The sequence below is a fragment of the Ruditapes philippinarum genome, unplaced genomic scaffold (genome assembly GCF_026571515.1).
Source record: "Ruditapes philippinarum isolate M1 unplaced genomic scaffold, ASM2657151v2 ctg374_1_1_1_1, whole genome shotgun sequence".
Taxonomy (NCBI): Eukaryota; Metazoa; Mollusca; class Bivalvia; order Venerida; family Veneridae; genus Ruditapes; species Ruditapes philippinarum.
This window is the reverse complement of record NW_026860247.1, coordinates 284,205-310,957: the sequence shown is the minus strand read 5'-3', so window position 1 is coordinate 310,957 and position 26,753 is coordinate 284,205. Positions and strand designations below refer to the sequence as shown.

The 26,753-nt window shown below is 31.5% G+C and overlaps 1 protein-coding gene across 1 annotated transcript in view; it reads left to right on the top strand.

The window, feature by feature from the left end:
* The window catches only part of LOC132759374 (AP-4 complex subunit epsilon-1-like), a 28,616-nt gene extending 2,213 nt beyond the window's left edge, over positions 1-26,403 (top strand). The window contains exons 4-19 of the mRNA XM_060751139.1: positions 617-690; positions 1,107-1,228; positions 3,939-4,098; positions 5,418-5,584; positions 6,452-6,525; positions 7,466-7,588; positions 9,017-9,126; positions 9,794-9,933; positions 10,609-10,721; positions 18,528-18,640; positions 20,126-20,347; positions 22,481-22,640; positions 23,499-23,625; positions 24,044-24,143; positions 24,804-24,872; positions 25,538-26,403. Coding sequence (XP_060607122.1) covers positions 617-690; positions 1,107-1,228; positions 3,939-4,098; positions 5,418-5,584; positions 6,452-6,525; positions 7,466-7,588; positions 9,017-9,126; positions 9,794-9,933; positions 10,609-10,721; positions 18,528-18,640; positions 20,126-20,347; positions 22,481-22,640; positions 23,499-23,625; positions 24,044-24,143; positions 24,804-24,872; positions 25,538-26,173 — 2,510 coding nt within the window. The 3' untranslated portion in view covers positions 26,174-26,403. The remainder of the gene's footprint in view (positions 1-616; positions 691-1,106; positions 1,229-3,938; positions 4,099-5,417; positions 5,585-6,451; positions 6,526-7,465; positions 7,589-9,016; positions 9,127-9,793; positions 9,934-10,608; positions 10,722-18,527; positions 18,641-20,125; positions 20,348-22,480; positions 22,641-23,498; positions 23,626-24,043; positions 24,144-24,803; positions 24,873-25,537) is intronic.
* Positions 26,404-26,753: the final 350 nt, after the last annotated feature.

Sequence of the window (26,753 nt, the reverse complement as noted above, 5' to 3'; positions counted from 1 at the left end):
CCAGCCAACCTCGATTTAAATATGACCATGGTGGGGTGAACCACTTCTGTTACATATATGAAGATTTTTTTTTATAATTGTATGCTACTAATAGGCCTAAGCTGAGATTTATTGAAAGTAGTTAGCATAAAATAAAAGTACAAAAGTTATATTAATGATAATCTTTATGTCAGAAATGGTTTAATATCACTTTTCTGTTTAAAGTAAAATGCTTCTTGAAAGATTTCTGTAGTGTTACTTACATGTATGTAAATTGTACAATACAAACAAGGTATATAAAATGAATATTATAATGGTTACAATGTATATAAAAAGTTCCTTTTTTCCTGTATGAGTAATTTTATGCCAATTTGACCTTGTATAAAAATGTTTATCAAAATTGTTAAATATCATTGTAGGAATGAAACGTTTTTTTTTCCCTAAATATTTGATATGGGACTTGGTGATATGGTCATGTAACTGACCAAGTTGTATGAAATAAAGAGCTAAATTTTGAAGTTTTAGTTGCAAGGGATAAAATTAGATACAGAATATATACTTTAATCCATGACAATATTTCAATGAGTAATTGCCAGCTAAAATTAATGGCATCACTTTTGTTTCCTTCTTTTTTCAGGTTTTATGATCAGTTGTCTTCTAATGAACCGAACTGATGAAATCACCTTGCTACTTATGTGTACATTCCAAAAGGTTTGTTTTCTTGACCATTCATCTTGTGGAGCAATATAACAAAGTTATTTGGAAACTGACTGAAAATATTTTATATAATCCATTACAATGTGTTCTAACACCCACAAAAAAGACCATCTCAATCATCGTACCACATATGTGCCCAATGGTATGGCATAGATTATGATTTAGCATAATTATGATATTTTATAGTCAAACCTTCAGTAGCCTTGATTTGCAGTTACATAATCTTTTGACTTAAAATTATACTTGTATTACAAAATAATAATACATGTATTAGAATTTGAAAAAAAAAATCTTTTTTGGTCAAACATTTTTTTCATAATAACCATCTGTGCTATATAAGTATGTATTTTTTTGATACCAAAGAAAGATGATATTTTAACTTAATTTCATTTTTTCTTTGTGATTTACAGAATATAACCAGCTCTAACCTTCTAGAAATATTAATGGGTTTGTCAGCATGTAGTCAGCTGACAGCAGTTCATTCAATACCCTACATTCTAGATGGAGTCCTATCTAATCTAAAACATTCAAGGTTTGTCTTCATAATATTTTTATACTACATTTAACAAATTGATATTACATTTATTATACATGTTATATGTCATGAGTTTGCCCACTTAGATCAATAGGGAGAGCATTTGATCAGTAATTCAGTGATCACTGGTTCTATCCACGGGCGCGGCAATATTTCTCTGTGACAACCGGTCTTGGACATTCAGTCTAATAGTCATATGTCTTTCACCACTGATTAAGAAATCATGTTGGATAAGTAGCCTATCACATGCAAAAAAATTGATAATTACAAGTTATTTATCCAGGGAAGTCAGTGTGATGGATCAGCTGCAAAGGTATGACCAAAATATTTGTTTAAATTGGCATAGAGTAACAGAAAAACAAACAAGTTACTACAACTGTAAATTAGTAATGAACAAGCAAAATGTAATGCATTACACTTTGCAAAACATGGCAACATTTTTATGCTCCCCGAAAAATTTCGGGGAGCATATAGTCGGCGCCTTGTCCGTCTGTCCGTCCGTCCATCCATTGTCTTGTCTGGAGCATAACTTGAAAACCCTTGGAGATAATTTGTTTAAACTTCATACAGTGGTAGAGGGCATTGAGGGGGAGTGCAATGTCAAAGAACCATAACTCTATTTTGCCCGGTTTTTGAATTATCTCCCCTTATAGAAAAATCTTGTTCCGGGGCATAACTCTAAAACTATAAGAGATATCAACATGAAACTTTGTAGGTGAATAGATCTCAATGGGTAGATGTGCAGTGCATAAGAACAATAACTCTTTTTGTCCTAATTTTGGAGTTACTGCCCTTTGTTAATTTCAACACTTTGAACTTTTTTCCGGAACATAACTCTTAAACTATAAGAGATATCAAGATGAAACATTGTAGGTAGATAGATCTCATTGAGTAGAAGTGCAGTGCAAAAGAACCATAACTCTGTTAAGCCTCATTTTTGAATTATTTCCCCTTTTAGAAAAATCTTGTACTGGACATAGCTGTAAAACTATAAGAGATATCAACATGAAACTTTGTAGGTAAATATATGTCAATGGGTAGATGGCAGTGCACAAAAATCATAACTCTGCCTTGCCTAATTCTGGGATTATTGCCCTTTGTTTATTTTTACTTTTTGAAGTTGTCCGGAACATAACTCGGAAACCATAAGAGATATCAACAAGAAACTTTGTAGGTTGATAGATCACAGTGATTAGAAGTGCACTGCAAAGAACAGTAACTCTGCCTTGCCTAATTTTGTAATTATTGCACTTTGAACATTTTCCAGGGACATAACTCTGAAACTACAAGAGTTGTTCTTTCCTGTGTCCAAAACCTATTCGGGGAGCATCACCCGGCTCAAACCGGGCTCTTGTTTAGATGTGTCAGGGTCAGTGTTTTATCCCACATTTTATAACAGAGGCTTTAAATTTCCTTTAAAATAATGCAGTTTTCCCAAAAATCTGAACTTAAACCAGTTTTTTTACTTCCAAAATTAGCAATTTAAGCAGTAATCCTTTCCAAAGTCAATAGGCTAAGGCTTCTTCCCAATTAATGGAGAAAAAACACTAAGGGTGTATGAGGAGGGAGGGATGTCACATTTGTCCACACTGCTTAAGTATTCAAAAGTAACATAGAAATTATATACATTTATAAAAAGTTAACAAAATGATAAAATTATTGCAAGTACATGAATATTTCACAAGGAGATCAGCAGTTTAAGAAATGGTGTTGAAACCTTGTGGAAAAGCTCATATTTTATAAGTTATAAAGATTTATTACCCTTCCAGATTTTTTCCGCCTTTTTGATTGGATATTGATCACCCGAAAGAAATTGATATAACCCAGCCAGACGGGTAATATACACACTAAATTTCCCCGTTTGGTACCCAACGTTGTAAACAACATGCGCGGAGATGATGCGCGTACGGTTCGATTTTACGCGGTGTAAATTCCGATTTAAAAACACTTTTTAACTGTCAAATGATAAATATTTACCAAAGTAGAGTTATGATACATATAACCATCAGTATCGAAAACAAATATGACCTTGTGAAAGCTTGATATTAATTACAAAAAAGTGCGTTCAATAGACTTCTCCTTTTCTCTTGTTTACTTTTGTAAGGTACGGGAAAAATACGTCATGTATTTATGTGACGTCATGTTGTGACGAAGAGGTATCCTAAAGGGAATCTTATTTCGATGTTTCATTTGAAACAGCAATGATTATTTTAAAAATCGTCTAAACTCGGCAGGGGAAGGGTAATAAAATTATTATTTTGGTTTTGGAGTGATATATGTTGATATATTACCTGCCAAGATAAAATATCACCCTCGCCTAACGGCTCGGGTGATATAAAATCTTAACAGGTAATATATCCACATATATAACTCCAAAACCAAAATAACATATAATATAAAAAGTTGTTTGGAAAAGCAGCTCGGGATATAATTAAAAAAAACAACATTTATATACGACCATATAACCTGTCAGAAATATTTATTTTATAATACAGAAAGCATCATCTTTTAGAGAAAAAAAGTGAGATTTTTTTGATAAATTGACATTAGCCATGTATATAAAACTACTTAAACATCATGATTATCCAATGAAAAGTGACGTTACAAATGTGCAGTATTACATTTATATAATACATGGAATACTTTGAAATATTTGTACCACTGTATAGTATACACAATCTACTGATTAGCATACTTTTTCCTATAGAGAGTTAGTGAGACAGAAGGCTGTGCTATGTTTACATCAGTTCCAGTTACTTGCCCCTGATTTGTTGGAACATAGACAGGAGGATTTAGAGAGAATGTTGTATGATAAAGATCCAGGTGTCATGGCAGCAGCTGTTCATATCATTCAACATGCTATAGAGGTGAACTATTTATGTCTTTTTGTAGCGTTATTTCATAGCTTCTATATTAAAACTTTGTAATTTTGTTTTCATTTTGTCTCATGCTCCTCATAGCTGTGGGTTCGCATCCCAACTGGGACTTTGGAATCTTGTATGTGAGAAAGCTATTCAGCTAGATTAAATGTCCATTTATTTTCATTGTCATTTCTTTTTAATTCATTCTATGTTCATTGTATTAATACATGTAGATTCAAATCTACATTATAGAATATTTAAGAAATGCAACCACTAGTTATTCGATTGCTTGTGTCTTGCTGTACAGTTTGTACTTAAAACAAGGTAGGATTCATTTCATAAAGGTTACTTACTGCAGGGCCTTTCAAATAGAAATTCTATTTAAAAGAGCCTGCTTACTGGTGTATTGTATTAACCATTGTAAAAATTATGTAAAAATGTAGTATACAATTTCACCCATGTATTATATTTGTTCAACATATCATGTCATATTGCTCTTAAATAAATTGTGTGAAATAAAAATAAAATCCAAAAGTTTTCTCAGGATTTTTTGATGTTATTACCAAGGCTAGTTTTAATACTAGATACTAGTATATATATCCGTAGTTTGAAATGTACAGAAGAGAGCGAAACTTCAATACATGTACAATTATTTTAAATACAATACTTGAGCATAGTGGCCGAGTGGTTAAGCTCGTTCACTTCAAACCACTTGCCCCTCACCGCTGTGGGTTCGAATCCCGACAGGGACTTTGGATTCTTTTATGTGAGGAAGCTATCCAGCTAGCTTACAGAACGTCAGTGGTTCTACTCAGTTGCCCGTACATGCAAGAAATAAAGCATGGAAGGGCACCGGAGGTCTACCTCCACCAGTAAAGCTGAAATGTTGCCATATGACCTATACTGTGTCAGTGAGACGTAAAACACAAACTAATCATTTTATCTCATGAACCCATTATTTATATTGTCTTTCATGAACAAATTGTATGTTAGTATTCTGTCAGGAGCATATGATAATTTCATTTTTCCCCATTAATGTTATTTCATGTCATGAACTGAAAATAATTGTATAGTTTTGTAATTTCATGATTTATTAATACAAATAGATTATTTTCCCAATGATACAATAAAACAAATTTAACATTCCTTGGTAATACTTCTATGGGTTTTTACCAGAGGCTTTTATTAGAAAACTCATCAAAGGCTACCTTGAAAACATTCTTAAACATATTCAACATAAGCGATTTTTATGAAAGACTGCCTTGCGTCAGATCCTACACGTGTGCTTAAAATGTTTTAAATGCTATTTTGTCATTTATCTTTAGAGAGACCCTACAAGATGTCAAAGATTTGGAGAGACTCTAGTGTCTATACTCACACAGATTTCTTCACACAAAATGGCGAGCATGTTTGAATATCAATCTGTGCCGTTTCCATGGTTACAGGTTCAGATAATTAAATGTCTGACTAAACTTGCCAAACAGGATGAAAGGTAATTATCCAGATGTTAGATTACTGTTTAATTACAGTGATAGTTAAGTGGTAAAGTATCCGCCTCTTATGCTCGAGTTAGTGAATTTAATCCCCAGTCTAGCCATACCAAATCCCATTATTAGATGTGGTTATAAATGCTGTCTGAACTTTGCACATAACATTAAGTGGGGACTGGTTAGTCTGGAGTCATGTGACTAGGTGAGGTAAATTCCCATGATTGTATAGAATTGATCATTGTCTTTATTGCTGCCTTTTGGCATTGTCACATTTATTTCACTGAAAAAGTGTTGAGGGAGATTTTTATATTCTTACCTTAACCTGGTGAATTTGTGTAAACAATTTTGTCTAGGTTGCATTTAGAACTGTCTGAGATTAAAGAATTTTAATTTCAAATACAATAAATTGAGCTGCCAACAGTAAAGAGAGCCTGGTCAGACTGCCTGCCTTGCCTGGCTCTATACAGATGGCAAAGACTAATCACTTGTGTTTCCAACAGGTTTTTACCCACTCACACATATGTGCATGACTTGAAGCATGCACACATGCAGAAGACAACATTTTACTAACTGGAACATTAGAGAAATGGATTTAATTATATACATGTACATCTCTTTGGTATCTTATTTTGCAGCATTCTAAATCATAATTTTTATTTTCATTTTCCATACTCGTGTTAAAGCCTTTCTTTATAAATTTCAAAAATTATTTTAAACTCTTTTGTATTACTAAATTTTAAACATGTTGGGCTCATGGAGAATTAATTTATTTTCAGTTTTCTAGCATTTACTATTTTTCTGGTTTCAGTGTAATAACAAGCTTTTAATTGTGTAATTGTTTATGGTGTTGTTGTTTTTTTGTATTTTAGCTTTGCTGCAAGCCTGGTACCATTTTTGAAGGAAATATTACAAAGAACAAGCAGAAAAGAAATGATTGCATTATGTAAGTTGAAGTCCTGCCAGATAAAAATGTCATGGATAAGTCCTTGAGCAAGAAATTTGTGGACTTGTAGCTCAGTACTGGTTTGGTCCAGGAACCAATTTGTAGAGTGTATCAATAAGCTAATAACTTGCGTTAAACAAGGAAAATAAATTCTGTACAAACTAAAAAAGACTTGTGTGCAGATCTTTCACTTACTCTGTTGTTTTTTTTTTCAGAATTAATTGTGAAAAACAACCCAAAATTTAAAAGTGTTGCAACACATTTCAATCAAATTGGGCTAAAAAGGGCATAAAATATGATTTTCAATTTATTTCTGGGTATATTTCCTGATTATCTTTTGCATGTAATATTATGTCTGCTTTAGGTGCCCCAGCTGATTAATGTAAGATTTTTTTTATGTTTTAGGCTTTTGTTTCCTTAGTAGAGTTCCTTTAACTGGAATGATACTTGTTTTACTTAATCATGTAAATGCCATTAAATTACTGATTGTTTTAGAAGGAGTAAATTGTATCATCTACATTTTGATATTACAAGTCATCTAAATTATTTCTTGTTGACTTGTGTACATTAGCCTATGTCATTGTTATTTCTGTTTTAAATTTTTGGTAAAAAAAGACATTACTAAAATCACATGAAAAAAGTGTAAGGTTTAGTTCGATCTTTTTTACTCAAGTTGACAGCTTGGGTTGAACTTTTATTGTTTGTTACCTAACTGGATAGCTTTTCTAACGATTTGCTCTGTAAAGAAATTTAACTTGAAGAGGTAATTGGCAATTTACAGTAAGGATCTTCTACAAAAATGCAATATTACTATTTGTAATATTATTTGTCTGCAGTCTGTCATAATAAAAATTTATTCAGCTTGTTAGATGAATATTCAATATTGAACCTACAGTTTTTCAATATCATGTATTTCATTTAATTTCTTTGTTGATTACAGCTATAGTATATGAATGTTTGCAATGTATACTGAGTATCAACCCACCAAAACATCTATTAGATGTAGCTGCCGTGAATATCAGAGGCTTTATATTGTCTAGCAATGCTAATATGAAATTTATAGGTATGTACCTTTGATACCAGTTTATGCAGGATGTGTTATGTGTATATGTACCAGTTTTATGCAGGATGTTTTATGTGTAACGTATGACTGTCAATAGTAAGAAATGTTGATTAGGTATAAAAATGATGGGATAAACTCTTCAGATATTTGTTAAAACACGACACAAGAAGTTGTGGTCACATGCTGAAAAACTATAGAATTATTCCATAGTTAACTCTAGAATTATTCTACAGTTTACTCTGGTATTAGTCTACAATCAAATTCTAGAATTATTCCATAGTATATTCTAAAATTATTCCATACTTTTACCCGACATTATTCTACAGTTTACTTCAGAATAATTATATAGTTTACTCTAGCATTATTCCACAGTTAATCTAGAATTATTCTACAGTTAATTTCTAGAATTATTACAGTTTACGGTTGAATTATTCTACAGTCAACTCTAGAATTATTCCACCGTTTTCTCTAGAATAATTCCATTGTTTATTCTACAATTATGCCACGGTTTACTCTAGAATTACTCTATAGTTAACTCTGGCATTATTCTACAGTTTACTTTAGAATAATTCCATGGTTTACCATAGAATCATCCCACAATTTTTTCTGCGATTATTCAACAGTTTACTACTCTGGAATTATTCCTTAGTTTACTTCAGAATTATTTTGAACTTCACCGTGGATTAATTTAGAATTATTCCATAGTGAAAGCTAGAATTATTCTATAAATTTAAAAGTTGCAAAAACTTATTTATAAGTGGCATGGTTGTAATTTGTAGAAGTCATTAAGGGTACAACACAACACTTCTGTAATTTCATAAAATCCAATACTAAATCCATACTAACTTAAAATAATATTTTCTTTAATGTTCTGTCTTGAAGAAACTTTTAGCTGAATTAAATCACTTTTGAATTTATATACCTATACAAAACATATATTTTTGTTAAAAGAGGAGCTATAGGGGAGCTTTGACCCATGATTATGGAATTTGAAGATGTTATGGTTGTTTCATCATTGCCACTGGTATCATAAGTCTTTCAGTATGAATATCATTTGCTAAATTTGCTTCTGGAAACTTACATTTATGTTTACTTGTTTGTGACCTCATTAGGGCTCTATACTGGTTTATGACCCAATTCTAACTTTAAACTGGCTTGTGACCCAATTAGAGCTTATAATTGGTTTGTGATCCTATTAGACTCGTTTGTGCCCCCATTAGATATCTCAACTCATTTATGACCCCATTAGGACTCTAAGCTCATTTATCACCCCCATTAGGGCTTTAAACTTGTTTGTATCCCTATTAGGGTTCTAAACTGGTTTGTGGCCCCATTAGAGCTCTAAATAGGTTTCTGATCCCATTAGATCTCAAACCCTTAATCCTTTAGAGATAGGCATGTGCTGTTTATTTGGCTTGTTATATTCAGGTGTAAAGTTACTGACCATGTTGGTGAGAGTGAACCCAAAATACGCGTTTGATTATCAACAGCTTATTGTTCAATCTTTGGATAATCCTGATACGAATGTTCAACGAAAGGTAACAATTTCAACACCTTAACTTTTTTGAGTTAGCATATTACACTTGTTCTGTTTTGAATTTGGAAATGTCAATTTTTGCAGTGTATAAAGTACTCTCCTGCGCGTCGGTCGAATGTTTCACTAACGCTCACGTCTGAAGTAGCGTGAGTGCATTCAGTAAGCTGAGAATGGAGCGTATGTATAAAGCTGCATCTGATGAAAAAATTTATGTACATTAAAATTATCTGGTCTTCATAACCTTATGGTTTATTATATTCAACAACAAATTAGCTTTTATTATCAACTTTGCAACTGCTGGATTGATTTCAACAAGACTATGGGAACCATCAATACGAAAAGGAAATTTGCATCCTATCATTGGCATGTCCCCGATCAGCTATTGAGTTATGACCTCTGTTATGGCCCTAAATTTTTATTATGTACAAAGAATAATATTTTTTAACAACTGACTGGACTTCAGCATATCTATGTCAATTGTGAATTTTCTCATCAAAGACTGGTTTAATAGTACTCGGTGGAGGGATATAACTAAAACAAATTTACTTGTAAAACCATGTCCTTAAAACAACACATTTCAATATATATGCAAGTACATGTATATACAAATAAGCTGACTATAACAGTTGTTGTGACTATTGTGAGGAAGTTGTAGATGAATATTTCAGACACACAAACTGTTGTACGAGATAACCAACGAGACAAATGTGACAACGGTTTGTGCCAAACTATTTACCCAATTACAGACATCTTCTGATAAATTCTGGAGGTCAGAGGTCATCACTATGGTACTTAATATTCTAGAGAGGTCAGTTGATGTCACCACCTTGTATTTTGTACAATTTTGACCTCTTTACCAAAGAAAGTGCACTTGCTCGAACTACATGTATAATACTTATCATCTACTGTTCCACTTCTACATTTTACTATGATCTGTTCAAATTATTTGCTTAACTTAACAACTTGAGTGAATTACTATGATATGTTTAGTTATAGATATTTGATGCATTGGATACATCTGTATGGTTTAAGTTAATAAAGGAATGTTAGTTTTCTGCACTGCAATTTTAATCTGTTCCTTGATCAGTATTTGAACAATGATGAATCAATATCAAGGTTTTTTTCCCCACTTTTATTTACCCCTAGAATGCAGGCCACTAAGGAGTCTTACCTATGTAACAAATGCAGACTAAGATCAGCTGTCACTTCTTTTCACTATCGCTATTCAGTCCATACATATTTTGATATTTCCCAAAAAATGAGGAATGGTTCTGTCTCAATTGAAAAATGGACAAGTCCATTTAAGATTTATAGCGTGGAAATGAGTAAGAATGCATTATTAGATAGACTAAAGTGTTAGAAAAGTTGTTATTTTTTTGAGCCACTCAGAAATTATTTTGATGTTATGTCTTAAATATCCTCAGGTTGTCAGTTTAGGAGAATGAATTATAGTGACCAGTCTTGTTCACTATTTATATTACAGGTATGATGGTGATGTTGGATGGAGAGTAGAGAGATTGTTTACATGTTTACAGCTTGGAAATGACATAATAGAAGATACAACGCTGAAATCAATGATGTGTTTGATAGAAGAAAGTAAGTTCAAACCACATTGTGTGTTATCCTTTCTCTTCGGTTCTGGAATTCAGCATTTGTTTTTCCTTAAGGTTAAACAAATGAAGAAAAAATGTGATGTGGTATATTAAGCACATTTCAATATAATTAGAGTAAAATAAAGTAGTATACTGTGCTCCTCTTAGTTCACGGTACTTAACACTTTAAAACAGTAAAGAACACAAAAAATAAACTTAAACTACAAAAACTGTCATAAACTCTATCATTTAGTCATTTTTCTGCTATATGACACAAGGAAACAACAATATATTCAATCAAAATTAGTTTTAATTTGTCAGATGTAGACCGTGTGTCGGCCATTTTGAAAACAGTATGTCATCATTTAACTCGCGGTAATGGTGTTTTATTTCAGTTTTTTCATGTTTCAGTTAAAATTTCTTTAAAACAGTGTATTATTTGAAGATGGAATAATTATTAAACCTGGAATACACTTAAAAATCATTTCCTGAGATTTAGTTCATCTAAGGGGGGGTTAGTTGTTGCGGCACATCAACTTAGGGGGGTTAGTTCATCTAATGTGGGGTTAGTTGCTGCCTGGCATCAACTATGGGGTCTTAGTCCATGTAAAGGGGGGTTAGTTGATGCGCCGCATCAACTAACCCTTATATAGTATAAAGGGGGTGGTTAGTTGATGCGCCGCATCAACTAACCCTGAAACATAGAAAATAGGGTTAGTTGATGCGGCGCATCGACTAACCCTGTATTCAGTCTAAAGGGGGTTAGTTGATGCGGCGCATCAACTAACCCTATTTTCTATGTTTCAGGGTTAGTTGATGCGGCGCATCAACTAACCCCATGGTGCTTTATAAAACAGCACTGAAGAGTATTAACTGGTTAGAAATAGGCATTTTTAACAAGGATTTTGGGAAGATGGATCAACTTTACCTGATGCACTGGAATGAACACCTGTATGATCTTACCACTTTTCCAAAAACTGACCTCTGTCCATTTTCATAGGTTCATTTCAAGTGGTAGGTCATAGTATTTATGATTTTTGCACTGGTAAGTTTGTGTTGAATCAGTATATAATGTTTATGTCATATTTTTTTCTCCTTTTCTAATAGGTGCAGTATGAGAAAATATTTTCATTCCACTAATTGTAGTATGTAGGTAAATTGACAACAACAACACAACTAGCAAGTGAAGGCACATGTTTATTGACTGAACAAAAGTAGACATCAAGCATGCTGCAATCGAATTAACGATATACCATGTTTTACTTTGCTGTGAAAGAGTTTTTTTCGAAATAAATTTTTTGTGTATTTTTCAGTGTCTGTACAGTTGTAATAATCATTGAAGGATATAAATAAATTTGTAATGTAATAATAATGTAATCAACTGACATATAATTTTCTCATAACCTTCGTTTTTGTTATATTATTTTTATGTCTGATGAAATAAAGGTATTTGAATTTTTGAAAAGTGTTTGTTCCTAACAAAAGATTGGCTTATGTAACTGCAAGACAGCATGATTTCTACGTTTTGCCTAAAACGTATTTTGTATCAACCTTACCCAAAGTTTGATAATTATATATGATGGAATACCAAATTCGATTGCATATTTCTGTATTCAGAATACGGGCGGCCCACGAAAAACCCCCTGCTTTGTTTTATCATAAGACAGGAGGAAACGTGTGTCCGTAGCCTAGTCAATGTGAAAACAATGAAATGCCCCGACTATTCCACAGAAATACTGAACAACGGACAGTTCAGACATGGTTTTCTATAAATAAATTAGTAGAAACACAGTGGATATAATTAGATGTAATTATAACATATACCTCTAGTTAAAGACTCCCCGGGGGGAAATAATGCACTGAATTCAACATTGGGTCACATGATAAGACAAGCTTATTCGTACAATTGAGTTATTAGCTGAAATATCTAGGCTTAAATGTTTATGACTGCTAACAAATATATCCAGTGTATGCCAAAACAATTACCAATTACAATTTCAGGAAAAATAATGATTGAAACTTTACATTATACGGACATAATGCTCATAAATAAAGGAAAATAAATAATACGTTATTGTTAGGGAAAGTGTTAAAACGTTATCAGAATTTATTTCGTGCTTTCCAGTGTTTTATTATAATGTAACAGATGATCATATTCTGATAAAACACCATTGAAATTTATAAAATATAAATTTCACTGTAGCATTAATATTTCTGAATGCAGATGAAAAGAAAATCATAACTGAATGGAATAACTGGCATAAATAAAAGCCGTCATGCCTAAAGTGTGCTTCTTTAAGAAAACATAAGTCGATGTCATCATACTCAAGTTAAAAATCTTACAAACTTGAGAAAATTAACAGACCTATATTTTTAAAATTGATAATTTGACGTCATTATTTGAAATCAGTAAAAATATACTTAAAATCACTTAAAAAGCATGAAATAAAAAAGAAATTTATTTGTGTTACATATAAGATTGAAATATATTTTATTTGTGAACACCAGCTATTATATTTTCACTGGTGGGTAAGCCACTCGTGAAAATATTACAGCTGGTGTTCACTCAGTGAAATATATTCAATCTTGCATGCAAAACAAATATCCTCTATGTAAATAGTCACATGATAATTGCCAATGTTTTAAACACTTCCAATCTTCGAAAACATGAGGATCGTATACTAACAAGCATTGAATTAAATTTTTGTGAATGATTGAAAAATACTGCTTGAATGAGCGAGACCATAATTAATGGAAGTTACACAGCTAATTAATCCTTACAATTCATAATTTACATACAGACATCATCAAATTTTTTCTCTCTTCTAAATAAGGAAAACATACATTTTGCATTCTCCATGTTACATATTCATTACACAGTGATACTTAAAATTTAAAGTTATCTGCATTCTGGTAAATTATATCAAATTTTTTTTACGCCATGAAGAAAAAAGATAACTGAAAATATTTTCCTTTACAATTTGCATATGCATACAAAGAATTTATGTGAAGAAAAAGATAAATGATTGTAAAACATACAAAAAAAATTCTGATGAAATAAATATGCATATAGTTAATTTAGTTTAGATAACCTCATATCCTTTCATGTAATCTAATTAAATGCAATCCCAAACAAATTGTTGAAAACATCTGTTATTGGTAATTGATGTAAGTAAAATTAATATGCTTTCTGGTTATGTAGTGTGTGAAGATATTGCTCACTATTCAACACATTATAACACAAGAAATCAGAAAATTTTCCTTTACATAGCAATCACGTACAATGCAATTTTAGGGATATTGATCTCTTTTCTTGTAAATTAATGTGTATTAACATTGATGTAACAATAAAAAAACACATTCAAAAACAAGGAAAGAGGGAAATTGTCCTTACAAATTGCAATCACATTTATAAAAAAAACATCTTGTAGGTAATTAATCTTAGGGATTTTGATCTTATTTCTTTTAAAGTAAATGAATATAAACATTGTTGGAAAGAAAAAAACACATTCAAATACAAGAAAATAGCAAAATTGTCCCTTACAAATTTTGCAATCACATTTATAAAGAAAACATCTTGTTGGTAATTAATCTTAGGGATATTCATCTGCTTTCTTGTAAGTTAATGAATATAAACATTGTTGTAATGAAATACACATTCAAATACAAAAAAATATGAAAATTGTCCCTTACAAATTGCAATCACATTTATAAAAAACATCTTTTAGGTAATTAGTATTAGGGATATTGATCTGCTTTCTTGTAAGTTAATGTGAATTAACATTGTTGTAATGAAATACACATTCAAATACAAGAAAATAGGAAAATTGTCCCTTACAAATTGCAATCTCATTTATAGATGAAACATCTTGTAGGTAATCATTCATAGGGATATTGATCTGCTTTCTTGTAAGTTAATGTGAATTAACATTGTTGTAATAAAATACACATTCAAAAACAAGAAAATAGGAAAATTGGTCCCTTACAAATTGCAATCACATTTATAAAGAAAACATCTTTTATGTAATTAGTCTTAGGGATATTGATCTGCTTTCTTGTAAGTTAATGTGAATTAACATTGTTGTAATGAAATACACATTCAAATACAAGAAAAGTGGAAAATTGTCCCTTACAAATTGCAATCTCATTTATAGATGAAACATCTTGTAGGTAATCATTCATAGGGATATTTGATCTGCTTTCTTGTAAGTTAATGTGAATTAACATTGTTGTAATGAAATACACATTCAAAAACAAGAAAATAGGAAAATTGTCCCTTACAAATTGCAATCACATTTATAAAGAAAACATCTTTTAGGTAATTAGTCTTAGGGATATTGATCTGCTTTCTTGTAAGTTAATGTGAATTAACATTGTTGTAATGAAATACACATTCAAATACAAGAAAATAGGAAAATTGTCCCTTACAAATTGCAATCTCATTTATAGATGAAACATCTTGTAGGTAATCATTCATAGGGATATTGATCTGCTTTCTTGTAAGTTAATGTGAATTAACATTGTTGTAATGAAATACACATTCAAAAACAAGAAAATAGGAAAATTGTCCCTTACAAATTGCAATCACATTTATAAAGAAAACATCTTGTAGGTAATTAGTCTTAGGGATATTGATCTGCTTTCTTGTAAGTTAATGTGAATTAACATTGTTGTAATGAAATACACATTCAAAAACAAGAAAATAGGAAAATTGTCCCTTACAAATTGCAATCACATTTTCAAAGAAAACATCTTGTTGTTAATTATTCTTAGGGATATTGATCTGCTTTCTTGTAAGTTAATGTGAATTAACATTGTTGTAATGAAATACACACTCAAAAACAAGAAAATAGGAAAATTGTCCCTTACAAATTGCAATCTCATTTATAGATGAAACATCTTGTAGGTAATCATTCATAGGGATATTGATCTGTTTTCTTGTAAGTTAATGTGAATTAACATTGTTGTAATGAATACACATTCAAAAACAAGAAAATAGGAAAATTGTCCCTTACAAATTGCAATCACATTTATAAAGAAAACATCTTGTTGGTAATTAATCTTAGGGATCTTTCACCATCAAAATGATAATATGCTTTAGGGACTGCAGATGGTTGTCCATTGAAATATGTATTTCGTGATAAATATTACTGTTGGAAAACTAATTTTTCAATAACTTTCAAATTGTAAATGGTATTTTACATTGTCAGTGTAATAGACAAAAATTAAGTACATGTTGCTTACAGTTGGTTGCAAAGTATGTGATTATTCAACTTGTGAAATTGTATTAAAAAAGTGAACTTATAGAAATACTCAAATTTATTGGGAACTTTTCCAAAAATTTACTGGATATTCCTTAAATTTATCCAATTTTAGATTGTATTTCAACAAATTTTTCAATATTTCCTATGGAAGGTTAAATAACAATAATTGATAAGCATATAAATTTTAATTCATAGTGCATAAATGGAATTTTTACAACACTGCACTTTTGTAACATCAAATTTCATTAGACAATCGTGATGTTTTTATAGTTTTATAAACACGGCTGCTGTATTAACATTTGTAACAAATACTCCTGAAAGGTTAAATGACCATATATAAACAGTTGTTTGCAATATAACCCTCATCTATAGCGGGACGGATTATAATTTCAAACGGTTGTTTATACAGGGGCATATAACCTTTCAAAAATATTTGTAACAAATATATTATTGTTGATTTCAATTGAAACATTTATCTGTATTAGTTTTTAAAAAAAATGTATTTAGTATGTATGTGTATTTTCCTCATGAATCATTTATAATTGTAAAATATAGCATAAAAGCTACATGCCCCCAGATGAGTAAAAAAATTTTAATAAAAGCAAACATGAGAAAATTGCTTTAAAATGTAAGAAAAAGTAAAGAAAGTCAAGATTCTAGATATATCTTACATATCATTTAATTGCAATTTTTGACTGAATTTTCAGTATTTACAAATATATTCTAATGTGTTATTAACTAAGTAAAGATTATTTATGGAATATTTTGACCATTTTTTGGTGATTAATATAGGTGGTTTATAAGTGCCATCAATAAAGTGTAAATTCCTTCCTTTTAATTTGTTCACAATATTAAACATTCAAATACATTTTCAAAATTTTCGTGGAAATTAGTATGATTCTGGAGGCGTGCTGCTTTAAGAAAAATTGATAAATATTTCATGTCTCACATGCTTCATTTCTGATCTTCTGAAGACAAAGCCAGCCATGTTACTGTGTAAATGTTAAAAATAAATGTATTACAATTAATTAATTATGTATTTATATTGATTTTTTAATTGTTCATTTAATTATTTGGATTACCTATTACATTAAATTTATTTTAGAAAAAACTGTGATAAACAAAAGAAGGTACATCGTTAATTCGATGGCTTGATGGTTCTTCCATTTCAGTTATTAAATATGTCCCTTCACTTGCTAGTTTTGTTGTTGTTGTCAATTTACCTTTATACAAGAATTAGTGGAATGAAAATATTTCCTCATACATTATTCTGCTGCACCTATTAGAAAAGGAGAAAAAAATATGACATAAACATTATATACTGATTCAACACAAACTTACCAGTGCAAAAATCATAAATACTATGACCTACCACTTGAAATGAACCTATGAAAATGGATAGAGGTCAGTTTGTTGTCAGTTTTTGGAAAAGTGGTAAGATTATAAAAGTGTTCATTCTAGTGCATCAGGTAAAGTTGATCCATCTTCCCAAAATCCTTGTTAAAAAGGCCATTTCTAACCAGTTAATACTCTTCAGTGCTGTTTTATAAAGCACCATAGGGTTAGTTGATGCGCCGCATCAACTAACCCTGAAACATAGAAAATAGGGTTAGTTGATGCGCCGCATCAACTAACCCCCTTTAGACTGAATACAGGGTTAGTCGATGCGCCGCATCAACTAACCCTATTTTCTATGTTTCAGGGTTAGTTGATGCGGCGCATCAACTAACCCCATTTAGACTATATAAGGGTTAGTTGATGCGGCGCATCAACTAACCCCCCTTTACATGGACTAAGACCCCATAGTTAATGCCAGGCAGCAACTAACCCCACATTAGATGAACTAACCCCCATAAGTTGATGTGCCGCAACAACTAACCCCCTCTTAGATGAACTAAATCTCAGGAAATGATTTTTAAGTGTATTCCAGGTTTAATAATTATTCCATCTTCAAATAATACACTGTTTTAAGTTATTTTGCATAATTTTAAATATTAAAAGTATCTTCACATTGTAACTCAAAATTTATTTTTTCAACAAACAAGAACATTTAGAAAATGATGATTGTTTCAGACGTATGCACAAATTTAATGGACTATTGTTGTGTTTTGCAGAAGTTTGTAAAATGTTGTTCAGTTTTACGTAAAAATCTATAGATTTAAATTATTTTGCACAAAAATTTTGTTGTTAAGGTGTTTGAATAAAATGTGTCAATTCTGACCAATTTTAACACTGGTAACATGAAAATATGCCATTACTGTGAGATAAGTGATGACGCGGAATTAGTGATGTTGAGTATATATTGATTGCTTACTCATGTGCATAATGACATACATATCTACTTACTGGTGTACTCATATTGTTATGCTCCAGTACAAGCTGGTGTACTTATGTACATACTGATGTATTTTTGTACATAATATACTGGTGTACTTTTGTACATACTGGTGTACTTAGGTACATTATGAACATACGGGTGTTCTACTGTACTTCTCTTGTGCATAAAGGTATACACATGTACTGGTTGTTGTTTAATATTTTTGCAGAATTTATGTTGTATGGAGCAGATGAGAGAAGACAGAAGTTACTGGTTCAGAAATGTGTGGAAGTTCTTGTAAATAAAAATTCTCCAACTACCAGCCTGCATATAGCAACATGGGTCAGTATGTTTTTGTTTTCAAAGTAAATTATTCATAGGCTTAGAGCTAACTTGACAAGATTAATTACAAAATCGCTTAAGAAATGAAAATGAAATCAAATTAAAGACAAGTTCACTTTCTCATTTGATTCTGGATATATAACATTTAATATGGAAAAAATCAAATCATGACATCAGTGTATAACCAGTTTTTAGCTTGACTATTCACAGAATAATTGGGCAAATTCAGTCACCTGTTTGTTGGCATCGGTGTCCCTGTGGTTAAGTTTTTGCGTGCAAGCTGGTATCTCCATAACTACTGAAGGGAATGGATTGAAACTTCACAGAATTGTTTGCTGTGATTATCTAACATGATTGGCACAAGCCCCAAAACTCTGATTTGCTTTTTTGCGTAATTATGCTCCCTTTTCGACTTAGAAATTCTTGGTTAACTTTTTGCTTGTAAGCTGGTTAACTATTGAAGGGTTTGTGCCTTTTTTTGTGACAATTTTATGCATTCATAATAATCAAGCAGTAATTTACTCGATAAACATCTTAATAACAAGCATTTGTACCTTTTTGGACAATTTCATGTATTCATATAGGTAAGCATTATTATACTCAATGAAACACCCTTGTGACCATTTTTTCAGATTGTCGAGTGTCACTGTCCTCTGACAGCTCTTGTTGCTTTTGCTTTTCTTTTTACTCTATAAGGAGAAAAATCCCGAGATACTGCTAATATATGCACATGTATGAATAATTTTCATCATCGTCAGTTACCCGCATAATACTGTAAAAGTGGATATTTATTTGTCACAAAAATTTTGCGAATGTTAAAAAATTGATGTTTTGCGTGTGGAAATATTTGCGAAAAATAGGATTTCTTGAACTGAAAACTGTTTTGTGATATGATTAATTAGGCAGGTACATGTTTATTTATGGACTTGAAGCTGTACATGCTAGATGTACATGAAAGAAATACAATTACAGTATGACTGACAGATTGAGAAGACATTCAAACAGAATAATTCATACCAGTGTTTAATAGTTGAACTCAATGTCACTGATTTTGTGCTAAATAATGAAATTTCAGTTCAAAACAGTATTATTTTTTATTCGCACATTATGTTTGAAAACAAGTTAGATATAAAATGAAGAGCTTTGGTGTGGCTGTTCTTATAAAGATATTTCTGGAAAACATAATGTTGATAGAGTTCTAAATGATTTAATCATGGATTCTTATTTTAGGAATAATAATATTTTGTTCTAGAACAATTTATTATCTGCTACACATAACATTGGATCATGTATCTCACACTTAACAACAGCATTCAGATAAAATTATTTCATGTTTTTGCTTGTCAAGTATGATATTTTAAATACATGCAGTAGCAACATAATTATTCATGGTATTATAGACCTTCAGTTATGGAACAATTCACTTTAACTATATATATATACTTTTTTCAATTATCCATAATAATGTCAACTATAATTTTTCAGGTTTTAGGAGAGTTATGTCCCATTTTAAAGAATATGCCAGATGACAAAGTAATCTCCCTTTTTACACGTCATCTGGGTAATGAGAAGCTTGGATATTCGACACAGAGCTGTATTGTAACTGCATTACAGAACCTTGTGATAAAAGGGGTTGTTAATTGTGATAATATGTCAACAAAAATAAATGAGTGTTTAATGGAACAGCTACCTATAGTGATAAAACAGGTAAAATTAATAATAATTACTGTTTGTATGCATAAACTATTTTGTGACAGATTATATGATTTTGTCTTATTTGTTTTTCCTGTCTGTCTTTCCATATACTATTTTGTTTTTACACAAAGTAGGTATTTGTATTAAACATTATATGCCCAAAGTATCTTTAGCATGCAATTCTTACAAGGTTCCAAAAATAATTTGTGTTTCCATACTATGTGTATAACAAATATAGTTAGTAAATAAATCAGATTGTTTAAGTATTTTAAATTATCACTTGTCAGCTATGCTTTATTACTGACTTGAACTTCATCTATAGTGTAATCTTTATCTTTTCTTCAGTTTTTAGCTCACCTGTCACAAAGTGACAGGGTGAGCTTTTGTGATCGCTTTTCGTCCGGCGTCCGTCCGTCGTCCGTCCGGCGTCCGTAAACTTTTACTTTAAATGACATCTCCTCATAAACCACAAGGCCAATTTCATCCAAACTTCACAGGAATGTTCCTTTGGTGGTCACCTTTAAAAATTGTTCAAAGAATTTAATTCCATGCAGAACTCTGGTTGCCATGGCAACCGAAAGAAAAAACTTTAAATATCTTCTTTTAAAAAACCAAAAGAGCTAGAGCTTAGATATTTGGCATGAAACATCTTCTAGTCAGTGTCTACCAAGTTTGTTCAAATAAAAGCCCTGGGGTCAAAATTGGCCCCGCCCCGGGGGGTCATTGATTTTCCCTATATGCATATAGTAAAAACTTAAAAATCTTCTTTTAAAGAACTCAAAGAGCTATGGCTAAGATATTGAGCATCAAACATGTTCTAATAGGTGTCTACCAAGTTTGTTCAAAGAAAAGCCCTGGGGTCAAAATTGGCCCCGCCCCAGGGGGTCATTGATTTTCCCTATATGCATATAGTAAAAACTTAAAAAATCTTCTTTTAAAGAACCAAAAGAGTTAGAGCTAAGATATTTAGCATGAAACATGTTCTAATAAGTGTCTACCAAGTTTGTTCAAATAAAAGCCCTGGGATCAAAATTGACCCCGCCCCGGGGGGTCATTGATTTTCCTATTATATGCATATAGTAAAAACTTAAAAAATCTTCTTTTAAAGAACTCAAAGAGCTATGGTTAAGATATTTAGCATCAAACATGTTCTAATAGGTGTCTACCAAGTTTGTTCAAATAAAAGCCCTGGGGTCAGAATTGGCCCCGCCCGGGGGTTCATTGATTTTCCTTAAATGTGTATAGCAAAAACTTAAAAAATCTTTTTTGAAAAAAAAACCCAAATAGCTAGAGTTAAGATATTAAGCATGAAACATCTTTTAGTGAGTGTCTACAAAGTTTGTTCAAATAAAAGACCTGGGGTCAAAATTGGCCCCGCCTCGGGGTCATTGATTTTCCTTATATGTGTATAGCAAAAACTTAAAATCTTCTTTGAAAAAACCCAAATAGCTAGAGTTTAGATATTAAGCATGAAACATATTCTAGTAAGTGTCTACAAAGTTTGTTCAAATAAAAACCCTGGGGTCATAACTAGCCCGGCCCCAGGGGTGTCATTGTTTTTAACTATATGTGTATAGTAAAAACTTTAAAAAAATCTTCTTTTAAATAGCCCAATGAGCTAGAGCTTAGATGTTTAGCATGAAACATCTTCTTATGGGTGTCTACCAAGTTTGTGCAAATAAAAGCCCTTTGGTTAAATTGGCCCTGCAACGTTTGGGGGGGGGGGGGGTTGGGGGGCCTATATACAGGTGAGCGACCTCAGGGCCATCATGGCCCTCTTGTTACATTTTTCTTTTAAATAGATTTGTCCTAATTTGAAATATTGGAGAACTAAGCCATTTTTTATCCATCACAATAATTGCAAAATAAATATTCTGTTTTAAATTTTCTTACATGGACTTGTCTATCTTTCAGTCTAGACAAAATCATTCATCATTTTTAGAGAAATTAAAAAAAAAATATTGAAATATGTACAGACTGAATATCTAATAGTGCAGACCCTGATCAAAAGCCACAGATGTGCTGGGTAATCTTGGTCTGCACAGGTTGCCCGAGTACATGTATATTCATTTGCCCCTAGAAGACTAGGGGCAAATGACACCGCATGTAAGACAAATGAAAAATGTAATTTTGGGTTCATTTCAGAGTCTTTCTGTGTTACTAGGGGTGTGTAAATATGGTCTGACAATTACCTTCAGTGGAAACATTGATACGACCTTAACCTTTTTGGATGACCTTGTGACTGATGACCTTGAACAAGGTGGAAAAGCTTATATACCTCCACATCTGAGAGGTGTTACTTCAGGTAGTACCTAAAATTTGCCGCCATAAATGATCTGCAAGTTAAACTATTTCTTCAAATTAATGACTTAATCAAATGCTTGTTTTCAGTTTTTAACTAACCCTGAATCTCGCTGCCGACCATATTAAAGTCTGTATTACAAATAAAAATATATTCAGTAAACGACAAAAATCATATTATAAGGTGAAGCCAACACACTTATGGTACTAAATAAAGTTTACAGGATATACAAAAGAAACTTGTGTTTTTATGGTCTTGTTTCAAGGAGATGGAATCTGTCATCTTAATTGAATCTTACTCAAGATTAATTATAAACCTGTTAAACAATGGTAAGTAGTAATTTAGCTTGAATCCACAATCCCAAGAAAGGTTGTAGAGAGGCATTGTTAAAGATGATGTTGGACTTTCCATTTAATGCATTGTTTTAGATCAATACAGCAACCAAACTTCCTATGCTTTAGTGGCATTCACATCAACAAGAGGGCTATTTTTAGGTGTTTCTAAATATTTATTAGTAAGTGGCGTTTGTTAGGATATGTTGAAACCTCAATGGATGAAAGATACACATCTGTGTGCGTTATAAGCTTTGAGCTTTAAAACTGTAAAACTAATTTAACAAGCATAATTTTGACATATTAGTGGTTAACCAACTTTACATTTATTCTTGTTTTTTTTCTCAAAATTTGTGTTTAAATTAATGCTTGAAATAAATAAATTTTGGTATAGACTGCCATTATTTTATATCCTTTTAGCTAAATTTTTGTGTTTTATCCTTCAGAAAATTGTATTTCATGCTATTAACTTATATGCTGATGTTTGAAAGAAAGCATGCTGCAATAAACATTTACTGTAACATTGTAGAGCCCGAGGCTTCACCTGGTTTATTCAGTGGTGTAATGAGTGAACCAACTGGGCAAGATGACACCTATTCTAGTGGAAGACCTAGAACTGAAAGTAACTCTTCCTCAATGAAAACAGCAGAAGAAAGGTCTGTCTCAAATATTTCATTTAACTTTATGCTCATTAAAAAATACTGTATGTTCACAAAAAATATATTTGTTGAAAAGTTATTTCTAACAGACAGTTTTTATAATATAAAGGCACTTACTCAATATGAGACATGCTGTAAGCTGAAGTAGTTTGTAAATTGACATTAAAGTTAAAATCACAGACATATATACCTGGCTGCATTTTATTCACTTAGTTTAACTGGCAAACTTTTATTAGTTGAGACAGGGTCTTCCAAATAGATTTATATATAATCCTTGACAAGTTACTCTATCTGGAAAAATGAAGTTTTAATTTACTTTTGAAATTTAATCTTATGGAAAAATATCTTTTAATGTTTATTACATGAATGTAATATCTTATACAGTTTTTTGACATATGATTTGATTTTCTTGCAGTGAAAGTGTCCTCAAAGTACCAAGTGTAAAGAGGGTATGGGGAAAACAGGGGAGATTGGACATTTCTCCTAAAACCAACATGGAAACGTCTTCCTTAACAGTAAATTTTTCTTGTTTAGCTTGTTTTTAAATTTCTACATCATAATGGGTTACTTATTTCATATTGTCATTATTTTCATTTTCCACTTTTAGTTTTAAAATAATAATATCTGTCATATTTTGCGGTTCGGATCGGAATATCCGTCCCGAGGTGACCCGCCCATTGGGCGGTAACGAGGCTTGCCGAGTTACCGCCCATGGGCGGGTGACCAAGGGACGGATATTCTGATCCGAACCGCAAACATATGTCAGATATTTTTTCTTGCATTTTCTACAATATTCAATTATATTTTAAATTCTTTATCTTTATTTTCAATGAAAATTTATATCATTACAACCGTAACTACTTTCATTCAACAGCGTATGAATTACAAAATCATTCATAACGGTAAAATGACGTCATCTTTATCGTGCCATTGTACAGCACACGACTCATCTGGAACCCCCATGCCAGATGAAATTTCCGGCATGGGTAAAACTAACGGAAACGCCAGTCTGATATGCAAGAAAGCGCTATCCAAGTTTTCTATCATGAATATGCAGAGGCTCTGTCAAAAAAGATGTCATTATTTTCCTGATTGTATCAGTCAGTTTGTGAAGCAATGCCATTGAACAAAAAGTACATTTTGATATATATAAGTCCCTGTTTATGTATTTTCAGACAAGTGTTCAGACAGAGGAGGAGAAGAGACAGCAAGAACTTGCTTCAGCATTATTTGGAGGATTCCAGGTAAATTTATACTGTGCATATTATACGGCTGCTCATCAATGCCCCACCTCCAAGTGAAAAGTGTCCCAGACATTTGCCTAAAAATTATGGCATGTATGTTATTGTAACAAAGAATTTGTTTCCTATTTATTTCGTGTTGTGTCTGCCAGTACAAAGCTTGATAAAGTTTCATGTATCACAGTTTCAATGTACAAGTACATTTTACCTTGTATGGAGGATTTTAAAGTAAAATGTTCACCAAGGTGAGATAATGTTTGAAGGTCAAGGTCACATTTTAAGAGGGGGAGAACTTTAAATGTCATGGTCCAAATGCTAATCATGAGATGTCTTCGGTAGCAACAATATCAATGTATCATTGTTATATTTTCTATTGATCAGTATTAAATTGATACAGATTTGAATAATTGTATGCACAGAACATGTATTTTACTGAAATCCTGAAGTGGAATTTAAATATAGATATATGATTGTCTTACATATATATGTATATTTTTCTAAAGAATTTATTCTTATCATTGTTAAGTTTACTTCTCAGAAATTTTCTTTCATGTTACAGTTGGGTCAAATGATGAATGTTGCTTCAAATATAATTTTAAAAAATATTGACTGGAATAAAAAAATATATTGACACAATATTTTCTCTTGTAACATTTTTATCATTTTAGTCTACTGAAGAAAACGATGTAGAAGAGTTAAGCGGGTTTCTTTCCGGCTCCTCGGACACGGCTAATTGGAGAAATCTTCATACCTCGGCCACTAGAACAAATACTATAGAACAATCAACTGAACAATCTACATGTATAGGCCAGCAGGATTTGTGCAATGACAAAATTTCAGATATAGAAACAGTGAAGAATACTGCTCAAGATAGCTTTACGGATAACAGTAGTAGTTGTGACACAGGTTTACTACATGTAGATACAGAACACATCAGTATTTTTAGTGAAAGTGAAACACTAGTACAAGTAGAGCAAAAAGAACCGTTGTTTGGTAATGGAAATAACTTTGGAGAAAATTCTTTAGATTGTTTTGATATCAAGGATAGGGTAGATGACAAGGATAAAGCAATTTCTAGTGATAATGATTTAGAGCAGGCCTTTTCTGCTCTCTTTGATAGTAGGTCTAATGAAAGTAAAGGAATGCAGGCCAGTGGTGTTGACAAGTCCATTGTGCAGACAGAATTTGGTGCTTCTTCAGAACAGATTACTGGTTCTAGAGAAAACACAGAAAATGGTATAGGGGGTGTAGATAATAACAATGAACTAAGAACAAATAATTCAATTTATGATGAAACTTGGTGACCTGAATGATTTATGGTATATTTTTGGTTGTATTGCTAAAATAGAAAACGGCCAAATTTAAAAGGCGGGTATGAGTGTATTTCCATATCTTCCATTTTATCAGACATATGAAATTAAATTTTAGATTTTTAACTTTTATAGTATTTGTTTGTATAAGAAGTCGTTACAGATAAGGAAATGAAATTGTTTTACAAATTATAACTAAAATTTTCAGTGCTTTATTTTATATATTTTATTTTTTTGTTTGAAAATCACTGTCTGTGGGTCTATCCACTCTGACAATTAAGAAATTTAATACAATAAAACCAGTTGTACTAACAGCTATTAATTCATTAAAGCAGTATTATCATCCAATTTCAATAATAATTTAATACGATACTGTGGGTTTTCTTCTTGACCACAAAAGTAAAATATTACTAAAAGAAGGTACAAATAATTCAGAAAAAACTGAAAATAGAACAGTTTTTCAAACTGAAATTTCTAAAAGGCATCTTATCGATAACGAAAAAATTTCATTGAAACCAAAATATCATGTAGAAAACTAACACTTTTAATTTTATGTCCAGCAAAAAATTTTCAT